Source organism: Lipophrys pholis, assembly GCF_963383615.2.
Source record: "Lipophrys pholis genome assembly, chromosome: 17".
Lineage (NCBI taxonomy): Eukaryota > Metazoa > Chordata > Actinopteri > Blenniiformes > Blenniidae > Lipophrys > Lipophrys pholis.
Window position 1 is genome coordinate 9,624,003 of NC_137643.1, and position 14,972 is coordinate 9,638,974.

General features: G+C 44.4%; 1 protein-coding gene across 2 annotated transcripts; it reads left to right on the forward strand.

The window, feature by feature from the left end:
• The first annotated feature begins 427 nt into the window (after positions 1 to 427).
• On the forward strand, positions 428 to 12,042 carry LOC308122676 (chondroitin sulfate proteoglycan 5-like). Of its 2 annotated transcripts, none has more exons than XM_080484671.1 (5): positions 428 to 959; positions 5,400 to 6,177; positions 7,168 to 7,356; positions 7,883 to 7,961; positions 11,063 to 12,042. In XM_080484671.1, exons 1-5 carry the CDS (start codon positions 878 to 880, stop codon positions 11,255 to 11,257), a joined length of 1,323 nt encoding a protein of 440 aa, XP_080340797.1. In that variant the 5' UTR covers positions 428 to 877; the 3' UTR covers positions 11,258 to 12,042. The 2 variants fall into 2 exon arrangements, with proteins under 2 accessions (XP_080340797.1, XP_080340796.1); XM_080484670.1 differs by having other exon boundaries at positions 435 to 959; positions 7,883 to 8,045; positions 11,063 to 12,041.
• Positions 12,043 to 14,972: the final 2,930 nt, after the last annotated feature.

A 14,972-nucleotide genomic window follows, 5' to 3' on the forward strand; every position in this document is an offset into this window, starting at 1 on the left:
GGGGTGGGGGGGGGGGGGGGGGGGGGCAGCAGATGCTATTGTCTGAAGTCTATGTTAACAGTAAGAGGATTATCCAAGGATCGCGCACACACACACACACACACTAGAGATCACCTCTCTCTTTCTCCCTCGTTGGCCAAATTAAACTACACACCCAGATAACGATCATGACTTTTAAACACCATTAAGAGGCAAATATCAAAGAAAACGAGCCGGGGGGGGGGGGGGGGGGTATTCTTGGACACGCGGCTGTAATGTAAAATGGAGCATATTGACTTGCAGTGACAACAGACGCTGTTTAAATCCCTAACCCCCCCGCGCAGCAGGCTGACGCTGGACACTTAACTCGGGTGTCTGTGTGCGCGCGCTTCGACATCCAAGCGAACTGTGTCGTGCGCGCGCCGTGCCGCTCCGCGCCGCTGTAGCCAAAGGGAGAAGGCATTATACCAACCAGCATGCAGGCAGGCAAGCAGTGAAAAAAAAAAAACACCTCATTAAAATCTCGTCTGCAGACCCGCCGCTGGTCGCGCGCATTACTAGTACTACAACTCCTCGCGGTGCTGCCGGTGCTGTCGACAGACCTGGGAGCGTGACACGCGCGTAAAAGGTGTGCAAGAGAGGCCACCCGCCTGGGAGGATGGAGCCGAACCGTTAAACGGTACACACATAAGCGCACATAAATATTCACCGCAGCTGCGAGAAGAAGGAGAAGGAGGAGAAGAAGACGAAAAAGAAGAAGGCATTGCAGAAATGGACAAGATCTGAACTTTGAGTCATCTGCTGAAAGGATTATTGTACCAGCCCGCAGTTTGAGAGGCGAGACGAAGGGAAGGATCCAAGTTTGCATCGCGGTGTCTAAAAGGAATAACCAGACGGTATGGCGCAAAGTGACAGTCGTTTGTGGACCTGGCAGGTGCTATTGACCATCTCCCTGGTCATCATCCCGCTGTCTGCCCACAGTAAGTCCGCCACACTACCGGCGTCCCACCCTGTGCGTGCGTGCGTGTGTGTTGGGTTTGGGTTTGGATTGCCTATTTGTGCAAAGGAAACGCGCACGTGCGTGAAGCCTATCACACCTGCATTGGATTTGATTTGGAAAAAAATGTGACTGACTGCAGCACAGTGACGGAATTGTCATTTAGAAATGTTGATTGTGGTGATAATACTTTGCATTTTCACTCACCGTGTTGCTATTATCAGAGCTGATTGATGGTCGCTTGCATGAAATGATTTATATCGACACTGATACTCCTAATACATTAATTAGCCAATGCATTTAGTTGTTTTTTTTTATAATCACTCCGTTCTCGTTCTGTTGCTTGAATAAAACTGCATTATGAAGACAATCCATTACTGTGCACACAAATCCTATTATTTCTGACTATAGCAGGTGCTTATTCATCATTTTTAATACTTGGATAAGAAGTTCAAGTGATGGAATGACCTCTGCCTCCAAAGATAATTCAGAGGTTTCATCTGTTATTAGATATAAGCTACTGCTGCATACAATTAGGAAGAAGAAAAAAAGACAGGCCTATGTCTGTGAACGACAGAGACGTTTGACAGCTGCAACCCGCAGCGGCGGTGCTTTTCCCCCAGACAAAGGCGGGATTAGGTGCACCGTGGCCGGGCTACATGAGGCCCATTCACGGTGCTCAAAGAGCAGAATTCCTGCAGACATTTCGGGGAAAGCCGGAGACGAACTGGGTTTTCACTCGCTCCCGCCGCTTTCTCAGTCACTGTCCACCCGGAGAGACGCGCACACTCTCCGGCAAGGGATGAGTGGCGCGTGCGTGCGTGCGCGCGATACGTGCGTGTGTGTTGGAAATATGAGGGGAGGAAAAAAAAAAAAAAAAAAGGTTGGGAATATAAAAAATGAGCGCCGTCGCTGCCCAGCAACAGGGTGGCTCGCGCACGTCGAGGGTCGCTGGGGTTCACGTGCGCGCACGCGCCCGCTGCCTCCCCTCCTCTCCTCACCGCATCTCGCGCCCTCGATGTGTATCCAGGCGTTAACACTGTGTGACATATTGACCGGCAAATATAAAGCAGGCGTCCTGTCTCTCGTTTTAAATCCCGGAGACCACGTGGCAGGAGATATGGGATTAATTAGGTCCGCGTTATGATTCTTCATTTATTTCACCGGCCATCTGGGGGAGGATGAAGACTTTATAATGAGCTTTCCCTTCTGATAGCTGGATATTGTTCCTTTCTGCTGTAATATATCACTGATATAAAAAAAAAAGGGCAGCACAGTGCAGTATCGCCTTAAATTATATTAAAATGATCGTATAAATCCTGACAGAGATTAGCTGGTCTATAGGCTACACATACACGCTTCTGTCTCCCAGCAGATATATGTGATTTTGTACTGTAGCCTACAGCTTTTATTTCAATTTATATATATTTTTTCACACTAAAGTCAAAGTTTACACCTGTGGTATCATGCCAAGTCGTTTTCCCCACATATCACAAATTCAATTGAAAATGTCGAATATTAATTTTGTCTAACTACACAAAATCAGATATTTTCCACATTCACTTCATTAAATAGGCGAATCAGTCATTATTCATCACTAATCAGATGATCGATTGATCACGGAAGCTCTTTAAAACTCATCAGTATTCCAGCACACAAAATACTAGAACGATTTTTGTTGTCAGCCATGTCTCATAGGTGTGTTCTCGTGTGTGTGCGTGTGTGCGTGCGTGTGTGTGTGCGTGTGTGTGTGTGTGTGTGTTCAGAGTCTGAGTGGATGCCGACTGCGAGGTCCATCTGCCCTGTGGACCCACACAGCTCATGATTTGTCACAATAGATCAAATCATCAGCCTCTCCCCGATTCTCCTTCTTTACCACACATACCCACAGATGGGTGGAGTATATTATTTTTAGTTTTTTTTTAAAAAGCCTAAATGTTCACAGGGTAATGAGTTGAGGTGACTGGTTGGTCAGTTGGATGAAAAGAAATCTGAGAAACACCTGCAAAATAGATCGACTGTGAAAATCCTACAGGATCAATGCACTATTGTACTGACAATGAAGCTGTACCGATGTGGTAGTAAGCATTTTTCATTAGTCATGTCCAAAACTGATTTATATCAGTGGGAATTAGTAAACCACATAGTGGGACTAGGTGTGTCTCCAATCAATTACCATGTGCAGGACTCTAACCCACGCCCTTTCGGTCCTGCCAGTGAGGCTGCTGCACTCTAACCAATCACGGTGACCTCAGGTAAAACATGTTGCCATGGTGACATGCTCTGTGCCATGCCAGAGGTTAAGAGCTGAGCAGCATCTAAAAGGCACAAATCACAGTTTTTCCTCAGCAAGAGGCTGTGAATTCAGCGTGATCATCAAGCTCTCGTAATCTCTGCATTTTCCCTTTTCCTCTTGTAATCGCCATGAGGAATGCCAACTGCCAACAGGATGCAGCAGCTGAGTCTTAACGGAGAACAAATTGGCAGATTGAACCTTTAAATGAAAATTGAATCCGTTGTAATCACTTTCAATCGGCGGAGCATGTCTCTTAGACACACTGTGAAGTATTCGGGCTGAGTCCACCTCAGTTCTTTTTTTTTTTTTTTTTTCCCAGAGATGGAGTTGGCATATAACACTTGCTGACTGGCAGGCTGATTGATTGGAAAACAAGAGAGCGAATACTAACACAGGATTCTCTGTTTCCACTGCAGCTCCCTCTCCCTTCTCCTCCTTTCAACATGGCACCTCTTTACATCTCACCATGGCAACTGTGTGCTGTGTGCTGTGTGTGTGTGTGTGTGTGTGTGTGTGTGTGTGTGTGTGTGTGTGTGTGTGTGTGTGTGTGTGTGTGTGTGTGTGTGTGTGTGTGTGTGTGTGTGTGTGTGTGTGTGTGTGTGTGTGTGTGTGTGTGTGTGTCTGTGTGTGTGTGTGAGGTGAATCTCGTGTTTCCTCAGCCACAACTAGTCTTCGTGACTCGAAGCACGTTCAGATGGTTTTTGTATTAGGCCTGAATGAAGTGCCAGACTCTGAGAGCAGAGATCTAATTGGACACAGTGATTTCTGGGTGGCGGTGGGAGAGACGCTATCCAGCCAAGTGTTCGGATGAGTTTGGCCGTTTGTGCAAATGTACCAGGCCAGTGGTAAAAAAAAAAAACGAGTGCATCTTGAAATGCAGTTAAATGTGGGAACATTACAACCAGTGCAAAACATTCCCAAATCTATGCAACAGCAGTTTCATTTGTTGACTTGACTTCTCAAAGTTGTAAAAACTTTTATTTTTTTGATCTGGCTTTACTTGCAGGTTGTGTGCCTTGACAATTTGATCATTTTCCCATAAAACTCACTGTAAATGACCGCTTTATTATTTTCACTCATTTATCCAGCGACATTCAAGCGTTCACTGGCTACAAAAAAAAAGACGTGTTCATATTTTATAACTGCAGTATGCCAATTGATTCAAATGCATGCTTAATGTCTCTCATGTATTTTCACAAGTCCTCAGATGTGATGTCTTACAAATATAAACTGGGATATCCACTTGAACTTGGCAGGAGTTCTGTCAGTTTCATCAATGTCTGGCTGCACGGCAAGGCCGTGTAATGACTGTCCAATTAGCAGCTCGCTGCATGTTAAAAGGTTTCAGAAAATAGTTTGTGTCGGTCTCTCTTTCTGGGGCGATGATGCGAGCATCTTTTGCTGCAGATTGCCAAGTACAGGAGAAGAGCCTGACCGGTCAGCCTCTAACCTGTAGCTCTAAATCCTAATCTAATCCTCAACCAAGCCTGGTCACTCGAGCACAGCAGTCAGTCACTCAATGTGCCTAATCCCACCGATCACCGCATTCTGATCATAAATTCAAGACAAGAATCTGCACCTCTTCTTCCATTTTTCTTCCACATTGCTTAAGTCTTAAGAGAAAACCAGAGGAGGAGCCCTACCCTTCCTGAAACCACCTCTCATTGTCAGATTACCAATAAATTGTGCACTTTCTGGCTGTATACTATTTGCAGTGTTTACTTAAGTTCAGAGAGAAGAAAGGGAAGGATTCCCCTGGTAGGCCACAACCTCAGGCACTTCTGTTCATTACTTTTGGGATCTCCTGAAATTATTCACATAGGGCTCAGTCTTTATCAAACAAAATACAGTCACTGCATTGGTACTACTTGAAAGCGTGCATTCAATCCCTTTTCTTTTTTTCTTCTTTTTTCATGATGATTCGCATGAGATTATTAGAAAAAGCTGTCACACTTCCACACATCCCTTTTATTGTCCTGTGTCAATAATGATAATTATTTCAAGGTCACCTAATCCATTTTACACATGGAAGTTGGTTTACCAATGAAAAGCCTCTATGAACAGTTGGACCATTTTTTTTTTATATTTTCATAGCAACCATGTACCCTTTGTGTGTCTGATTTGCAGGGAGGCATCCACAGGCGAGGCATCATCCTCACGTCAACCATTCATCTGTCAACAAGGAGGCCTTGCATAGTAGGATGGTGATCAGTGATGACTCAGCAGAGCGAGACCACCTGATTGAAGCAGGGCTTAGTCTTGGGGCTAAACTCCCACTCCGCTCCGCCAAACATCACCATTCCCACAAACATGCCCACCTAGATTTCATAGAGGACGACCCGCCTATAGCCGAGGAGCTAACAGCCGGAGGGGCTGGTCCAGACCAGCCTGGGAACCCTTTATCGGATGACGTCATTACTGTGGAGTTCCACAGTCCCGCTCCAGATATTGTGCCCTCTGATGTCTCTCTGGAATGGCCAAAATCTCCCCAACCCCAGAAGCAAAAAGCGGGAGACCCCACTGCATGGACACTGTCAGATTTCTATGACTACCTGTCCCCGGATGATGACCTCTCAGCATTAGACACAACCCCAGAACCCGAGCCCACCCCTTCACCGCCGCCTGACATGGAAGATGAGAATCCACTACTGTCTGGTTCTCCCGCCGTTCCCAAAAACGTGAAGCCCAACCTAGACAGTGGACCATCGTTACCAGCTCCTCCTATGGCAGGGCCGGACAAGGCTGATGAGTTAGGACTAGGTGGCGCCATGGGGCCAGACGGCTGCAGGCTGGGCTTTGTGCTGTCTGGACCCGGCGTCTGCGTGTCTCAGTGTGACATTGAACCCAATTTCTGCTTAAATGGAGGGGTGTGCACCGTTGTGGCAGGGATGGGAGCCTTCTGCAGGTAAGAAACGCACAAACATTTTGAATTAACATACAAGCGGCACCAGCTGCCTAGTTCTATTTGGGTCAATGCCATTTACTCAAGCAGGGACTTTTTAATTGAAAAAAAAGTGCAGTAATATACTGTATATGCACAGTATGTGTACTTAAGCCTGCTAAAGTGCTGGGGCGGGGTTGTTCGTGTTCCTTGTTGGGATTATTTCAAATGTGTGTGTGTGTGTGTTATCTAGCACAAGATTTAGGACACTTTAGATGAACATACGCACAGTGAAATCACACACATGCAGAGAGACAGAAGGCTCGCTAAATGTGTCATGCGAGCTTGTCAAGATCACAGCGGGGTCGCCAAAGGATTAGTTCAGTTTTGGAGGCGGTGGGTCAAAAAGTAGATTGCGCAGCTGAGGGCGGACGTAGAGGTGGCATGCGCACTTGAAAAGTACAAGTATGGCCATACAGTAAAGTTAATGAGGGACACACACGAATCCTGAATTTGCATAGACGCACGCACACACGCACAGTCATGCATGTGCCTTGTCAGTACCATCTGCCCTGTACTGCTGTCTCATTGTAAGCTTACAGGTAAACTGCAGTTCATCTTACCCTACCTGCTGGACAATATTATACACACACACACACACACACACACACACACACACACACACACACACACACACACACACACACACACACACACACACACACACACGCACACACACACACTCACACACGTCCTGATCCTTTGATCTCATTAGGATCTAGGCTACAAGCCGAATCCCCCGCTTTGCTGGACAGACCTCAGGACACCATGTCATCGGCTCTAAGTACCGTTTTACACTCTTGACTCAGTCTTACAAGCCGGAGTCATAAATATGGTAAACATGTTGACACAGTCAGCCAGGAAGGCAGGGAGAACCGTGTTGATGTGGTGTCAAGAGCGGATGCAGTTATTTCACGTGTGCCTCTTTCCTATACCCCGTCTCTTGCTGTCCAGGTGCAACGTGCAGGACTATATCTGGAACAAAGGCACGCGCTGTGATTGGGCCGTCACAGAGTTCCAGGTGTTGTGCGCGGTGGTGGGCGTGTCCTCGTTCGTGCTCCTCCTGCTCTTCATGATCATCGTATTCTTTGCCAAGAGGCTGCACCGCCTCAAGAATGAGAACAGACGCCTTCGTAAGCGCAGGTGTGTGTGTGGGTGAGGGTGTGAAAGTTACACTACTTTGGTAAATTACTACTTACTGTGGGATACTTCAGCTATGACAGTTGGGGAAATCACAAGCTGGCTGATCACATGGTCTTACAAGTAAATCAGGCTCATCAGTTGGCCTAATAAACTTGTGTTTGAGTTGTAGGAATGTAGAAAATTCTCTATTAGTCCTAGAGAGAGTACATGAAACCCATACCGGCACAGGTGGATCATGCAAACTCAAAACAACAATGCTACAACCTGGAATACAACCGGAGTCCCCTTCAAACCGTATGAGAGCATGTGAGCAGCAGTAGAAAATAAAGAAGGGGAAGATAAAAAAAACTAAATTTGCTGTGCTGTAATTCCTTCCAGTATTTGCCGGCTTATTGAAACTCTACTGTGATATGTTTTTGTGAATATAGAAAAGAAAAATATAGCCACACATAAATACACAGAATGTGCTATGAAAAGTGGGCCTCTGAATGCAAATATTTACTTTACAAATGTGTGGCTCTTTCAGTAAGTACCGCCCGCAGAGCAGCGAGCCACAGACGGACGGCCTCTCGGTTTCCACAACAGCTGACGGCTCACAGCCAAACGTAAGGAAACTGTGTGACACTCCTCCGCCTGCTCCCCAAGCTCATACTCACAACCTGGCGTACTATGACAACATTATCTGTCAGGTATGCCCCAACTCTCCTCATGTTTGCACCCCACTCTAGTCTCTCTCTCTCTCTCTCTCTCTCTCTAGAGTAGATTTATTTCATGCATTTTCTTGTCTGATTTCTTCTCCTTGTCACAATGTTCTATCCTATGTTGTCACCTTAGCAGATTGAGTATGTTTGTCTTACTGTATCTATCTGTCTGTGTGGTGTCTTCCTGATTGTGTGCACGGCCATCTCTGGCACTAACCACCACCTAAACCTGAGTTCCCTGTTAGGTCACATAAGTCTTGTTAGGATTCATGCTTACAAATGAGAATGTACAGTATGTCTGTGTTTAATGCTTCTCACACTCACCGACCCCCGTCCCCTGCCAGAGGCCTTCATCAACTACCTATACCTGGGAGTATAAACCCAGAAATCCTTATAACCATTTCCAGGTAAGCAGAGTGGAGAAGTTCCCATTGCTTGCAGCAGATTTCCTCCCCGGCTTTGCTTTAATCTTACCAACTCCGTGACTGCTAGATACCAGATTTTGGTTCTCCGTTTGCTTCCAAAGCCTCACTTCCGCACCCTCTTCCTGTAACTGATCTCATACAGTCCAGGTGAAATGATTAATCACCTCCCGCAATGGCTTCCTGCAGCCAATTGTCCCGAGCTGGATTGTAGTCTCTCAGAATTAATAGCAAGTTCCTGCATTTGCTGCCTCTTCTACCTGCTCCTCTGCAGCTTCCCGGGGTGCTTGTGGAGGATATCGAACCTCCATTTTGTTTTAGCGGCTCGCTTTGCTCTTACACAGCACAAACAGCCATTTTGGGTCCCCTGTGCAGAAGGTGTCCTAAGTTTGTTGTCCTGTCTTCCTCTATGAGGGTTGTGCATGAAGTGCTGGTCTGAAATGCATTCTGTAGCAGCATGTACCTGTGCAAGCGTGTGTGTGTGTGTGAGTGTGTGTCTGTGAATTATGGATGTTTTATTATCGATGCAGTCATTTCTGTCCATATTTCTGTGTGTGGGGGTTTGTTGGCAGATATGAATGTGTGCCCCTGTTTGCATTCATCAATCACACTCACCCACTAGGTTATTAGGCCAATACAGTGAACGATCATTAATAGCCGAGTGACTACGCTGGAAACGGAAAAAAAAAAGGAGTCTGTTTGTTAATAGAGTGAAATTCAGACAGATATTGAACATAACCTGCATCTAGAATCAGTGAGGACAGCAGCAACAAAGAACGTGACATTATACTTTTTGTTGTCTCTGAAGTTAAAGGGCATTTAGTGAGTTGTGCTCAGCGGCTAGGCGGCTGATCGATGATGGCCCACTTCCTGTGCCTTTGACCTTCACAAGTCTGTGACACAGCGCCAATCAATGGATGGCCTCAACAGTCAAAAATGAACACATGCACACAGACACAGTCGTCCTGCAGAAACCAAAACGCATCTCCATCTGACTAATAATGCTGTGCACTCACAGCTTTTAACACCGATCTGCAAACACAAGCAAATGCTTCTGGGCTTACAAAATCAAATGTTTATTCTCAGTCCATTACCCAGACTTCCCTCAATGCAGTGAAGTGAATAAATTGTGATTTTCTTTTCCTGTCCTGTAAGCCACAGTGCGTGTGGCTGTGTTGGCATTTCAGCAGAGTGATTATAGATGAGTTTCTCTAATGTCCGGATGCTCTAAATGTCAGGTCTAGAGGCTAAAAAGCCCCTGCAGGTCCATGGTTTTTAAATGCCAGGGGGACAGTATATCCTCCTTTTTTTTTTGTTAAGTGGAGGTATGATTAGATAAAGGTTCAAGCTCAAAGGTCCAGTATTACTCTGTTCAGTGACCTTCAAGAAAGATTATCTTCAGCAAAAGAAACAGTTTATGTCAAACAAACATTGCATCTGTTTCCATTTATGTATCTATGCCTATTTTTAATTTCTCTTTTTTACTTTTTGTTCAGCAATGAGGTTCTTGACTGTAACAATGTATTGGAAATTATATATGTTGTTTTTTTTCTGTGTTGAAAAAAGCACAATTGGTGAGTTACCATCTTGAATAATGTTCCAGGCCAGTGGTTGGATATAAATAGTGTTTTCATTCAGACAATATGAGAGAGTTAGGTTTGACTGCGTCCACCTGGAGTCGCCACAGCGGTTCTTTTGATATTTTTATTTGGAACACGTTTTACACAGGCTGCCCCTTCTGATGCAACCTGAGCGTTTGAATTAATGGCCTTGTCCAGGGATCCAGGGTCAGCTGTAACTTCTGTTTACAAGCTCCCTTCTGGAACTTTGAGGCCAGGCAACCACTGCTTTAACATGCTTTCAAACTGTATATTACCTTCAGGATGATGCATTTAGATATGTAATTTAATCATTTCAGACAATGTAAAAGAGATGTTATAATGTCAACTTTGACCATCATAGAGCTTAAGGGAGGAGGGGTGTCGTGGGCCAACCTTCGGGGGGCACCATAGAGCTTTAGGGTGGGGCGCATCAGAGTGCATATTCTGAGGGTCAAGGGAAGATTGTTTAAAAAAAAAAAAAAAAGAATAGGATGGTAAACTTGCTGTTTGTACTATTAAACAATACATGTACGTGTCGTAGAGCCATGAGTTTTAGTGCAAAACCATAATTGTAACAGTAGCAGCAGTGGTAGACAATAAATATTTAAATTAAAGGAGCTAATAACATAGGAAGAGTTCAGTATACAACAATAATATCTTATAATGTCTGAATCAGAAAGTGCAGCAGTCACAGTGTGAGACAAGGCATGTCAGCATGGCGTTTAAAAAAGTAGACAGCACAATGTGGTTCAGGCTCTTTGTGGGGTGATATTATCCTTCCTCACTGTAAATTATTTGTGCCAGAGCACTTAAAACTTTATTTTCCACAAAGACCTCTTTAAAGATTTACACCACACAGAAAGACCAAATATGAGGATCTAATGCAGCTGTTTTGCACGTGTCCTGCAGGCGTGTGTGTTTAAAGAAGTGCGACGTTACGTGGCGGTGCAAAAATGTAAAACGTGTCTACCTCTCCCCACAGGATGAGCCCCAGAAGCAGGATGACCCAGCAAAGTCCTCCCAACCCAAGGAGGACGGGTCCATGAACATCCTCAACTCTCATTCCCCCAAGCATGAGAACAACCGCCCACACTCTGCCATCCATGACCATGACCACACCCCGAACAACACAGAGGAAGACGCCGAGGTAAACATGCTCCAGAACAACCTGGTATAATGTCGCCGTCAGTTCAAGTGTGGCGCTGGAGATTCACACCAAACTCCTCCCAGCGCACACGGCCGACAAAGCATCTAGGCTAAAAAAAATCGTTTACATCTTGCAAAGTGCATACTGTGTACAGTCTAGTAAGATCTAATGATAAAAGCAAGCACAACATGAATTTAGATACAACTTGAGAAGCACAATAGTCTTGTTTACAAGGCTGCCATGCCAACGCTGATTACATAGTGGCACTGCTGCCTCCTTTCTTTCCTCAACCCGCCTCTCACCGCTGGACTAAAACCTCTGGCTTGGATCAAATACTTACTGACTCTCCTCTCTACTGATGCTCTGCCTTGGTCTTTGGCCAATGAACTCCTTCACTGTCTCTTCTCCTGTTTTCCCCAAAACCTTCCCCTCCCCCTCCCCCTCTTCTGTCCTCCCCTTGCCTTTGCCTGCCCCGCCTTACTGTCTCTCTCTGCCCGCAAGCATGCATTGGTGTTATCAAAGAAAGTGTCTGAAAACGTAATATTTGCAAAAGAAGTATGTGGAACTTAAGTGAATCTGTATTTGCGAAATATTCATGTTTGACATTGCTAATAAGTGGATATGTCTAGATTACATGAGGTCAAAGTAATTGCTTGGAGTTGATATTTGAATCTATATACATATATAACACCCGCCGTGTCTTGGTTTTCAATGTGATTTATAATACTTTAATGTACTTGAGATTCTTTTGTACTTTTTTGGGTATACATGGAGGATTACAGTTCACAGTTGTTGGAATAAATCTTTTTAATTTTATCCAGCGCGTCCCTGTGTGTTGCTATGAGCTTCACTTTCCCTCCACATTTTACTCTGTCTTCCTCTCTTCCTCTTTCTTTTTGTTGCATGTCTGCTCATAAGCTCACTGCTGCTGCTGCTGCTGCTGCTACCAACTGCTAATATTAACTGAATGCACGGCTGACCCTGCTTTTAAACTACAGTAGGCTACGCACACATACATACACGGACACAATGGTGTCTATCTGCCTATTCAGGACCAAGGACAGCTCTCTGGAACTGCTCAGTTTGAAATGTATTACATTCCTAGTATCTCCCCCCCCCCCCCCCCCCCCCAAGATTTGTCATTATTTTGTACCTCTTTACAAATCTTCTAGCAGAGCAGGAGTGGATGTGTTCTAAACACTAATTGAGAAAAACATCATTTTGATGTAGATTAGAGTTTATTATTCTTCATTATTTATTTATTATAGATCTTTAACATCTTTTTTTGAGCATTTTTCATGCATATATTCAATATTTTTATTATTCATGCATACAATAACTTATTTATCAGCTGCCTCAAATACTTTTCTGGATTATCTCTCAATTTTCTTTTTAATTGTGGACTACTTTGAAAAAATGCAAGTAGAACCATTACGACAAACCTGAACTTACATACGTGTTTGTGATTAGTTGGGGACATTTCACAAAGGAGACCTGTTAAGTCTTAATATGAGAATCGTTTATTGGTAATATATAATGCAGTAGTTATATAACAGCTGACAGAACCACAAGTATCATTTAATATTCCATATTAAAATGACTGTCCTTCACACACCACTAGAGGGAGTAAGGAGACCACTGTGTGAGACTCAAGTTGTAGAGCACGTGTGCTTTCATATCAACCACGTAAAACGCAGTTTAAGATGATTGGAGACACAGCAATAAAAAAAAAATATTACATAATAACTGTGTATTCCATCAGATGAATGTGGCCACAAAGCTGTCATTTCACTGGCCACAGGGTCTCAGTATTGCCTTGTATCCCCACTCAGAGAGCACAAATTAGGTATAGTGGCTTCTTCTATGAAAACATTGAAGTTAATGGATCTCTGGTTGGATGGTTGATACATCTGATGAGTATTGACCTGTATATTTAATACGTTATTAATGTAAAAAAAATACATGTATTAATGAATAGATGTCACAAACATCAAAACTGGAGTTATACTCAAAGGCACTCTAATTTTAATGATCACAACAAATGCAGGATTAAAGTGAAGTCATTTCTGAATATTAAATAGTGCTGGAGCACCAACAAATTGCTTTTTATTTTGCAATTTGCCATGTGTCATGTTTGCTGTTTCTTACGCAAGTGCTTCTTCCTCTTGGTGAACTGAAGACGGACTGGACACAAGAGAGAGTCGATACAGCATGTAGGGTCTTTACATGCGGAATGGAATATTTTTAGAAAAATGATGTCCTAAAGATCTCTAAAAGTCCACGTCAACCAACTGGCACACAGTTTAGGCTACCACCAGATCTGGAGACAGTGTTACTTTGATTAAGCGCATAAAACTGTAGAATCTTTTTCAAATCCCTGCACTTTCTGACACTGTCGTCTATTAAAATGTTGAATTTGCTTTTGTAAACTTTAAAAAAAAAAACGACCATTAATCTAAAACCACAAACTATTTATGTCGGTTCAGTCCCAGGCTTTAAATCCAAAACATTTATTCGTTGATTTTTAATAGCATTAATCTTATCGGTCTTATCCTTGAGTGTCAAAAGCATATTTCTTAGTATCATTTTCTCCAAAGTATGAAGCACAAATATATATTTGTGCTTCATATACTTTAGCTGACGAAGAGAACTCTGAAACTATTTCTAAGATGAACTGTTCAAAGGCAAAAAAAAGTATTGAACTTTGTTGTTTTGGAGCATTACTGGTTTTCTTTCCATCAAAGTGTCTTCTCCATCTGAGAAACTAAAGAAGATACAACCTTGATGTTTTACACAATGTTTTTAGGCTACATGTATATTATTGATATGAAACACAAAGCAAATCAAAGAGGATCAGTCTCGAGGCCCCGATTTCACGTTGAGTGAGCCGATATTAACCTAATTACAGGAAGGGGTTAAAAAAAAAAAATCATTATTCAGCTTCCAGTGATCAAGTCTGTCCCCACAGGCTAAGTGTCTCATTATCAGTCCTTGTCTGGGTTTTTTTTTTTTTTGTGCCATTTGTGTATATCTACTTTTTTCATCCTTGTGCCTCTGTGACTCTCCCTACATTGTTGCATCCTTCTCTACTTAAACTATTTCCACATCAGGATGGAGTCACTATTGGCCTGGAAGTGCTTCTCCCCAAAGAGGCCAAGCTCCACCCAGAGACCGGCGGCCCCCTTGAGTATGATGTCTTCCTCTACAAGGTTGCCAACAATGGAGACACTGCTTCTCCGAGTCAAGGGCCCCCTGCTCACTCGCCCAACTCACACTCCACCCCTCATCCAACTAGATCTCCCAAAACGCCAAGAACACCGAGAACACCGAGAACCCCCAAGTCACCCAAGATGCCGAAGTCTCCCAAGTCCCCCCGACACAGCAGGGAGCACCCAACTCATAACCGCGAACCCCTGTCAGGGAGGCACTCCTCGCCAGGTCGCCATCCATCACCAAGTCGCCATCCATCACCAAGTCGCCACTCTGCACCCGGGTGTTATTCTTCCCCCACCTGCCATCCATTGCCCCCACACTCTCCTTCCAAGTATAAATGCATGTCGGCCTACCCTTCCACCCCGCCGCAGCTGCGCAGGCCCCGAGGTCGCTCCCAGGCTCCGGGTTCAGAGTGCTCTGTGACAGGGAGAGAGTACCAGAGTGGACACATCCGCCCATCCCCTTCATCGCCTCACCTCACCCAGCCTCCTCCATCACCATCCAGGGTGAAGTACAACCCGGTCAGCACCCG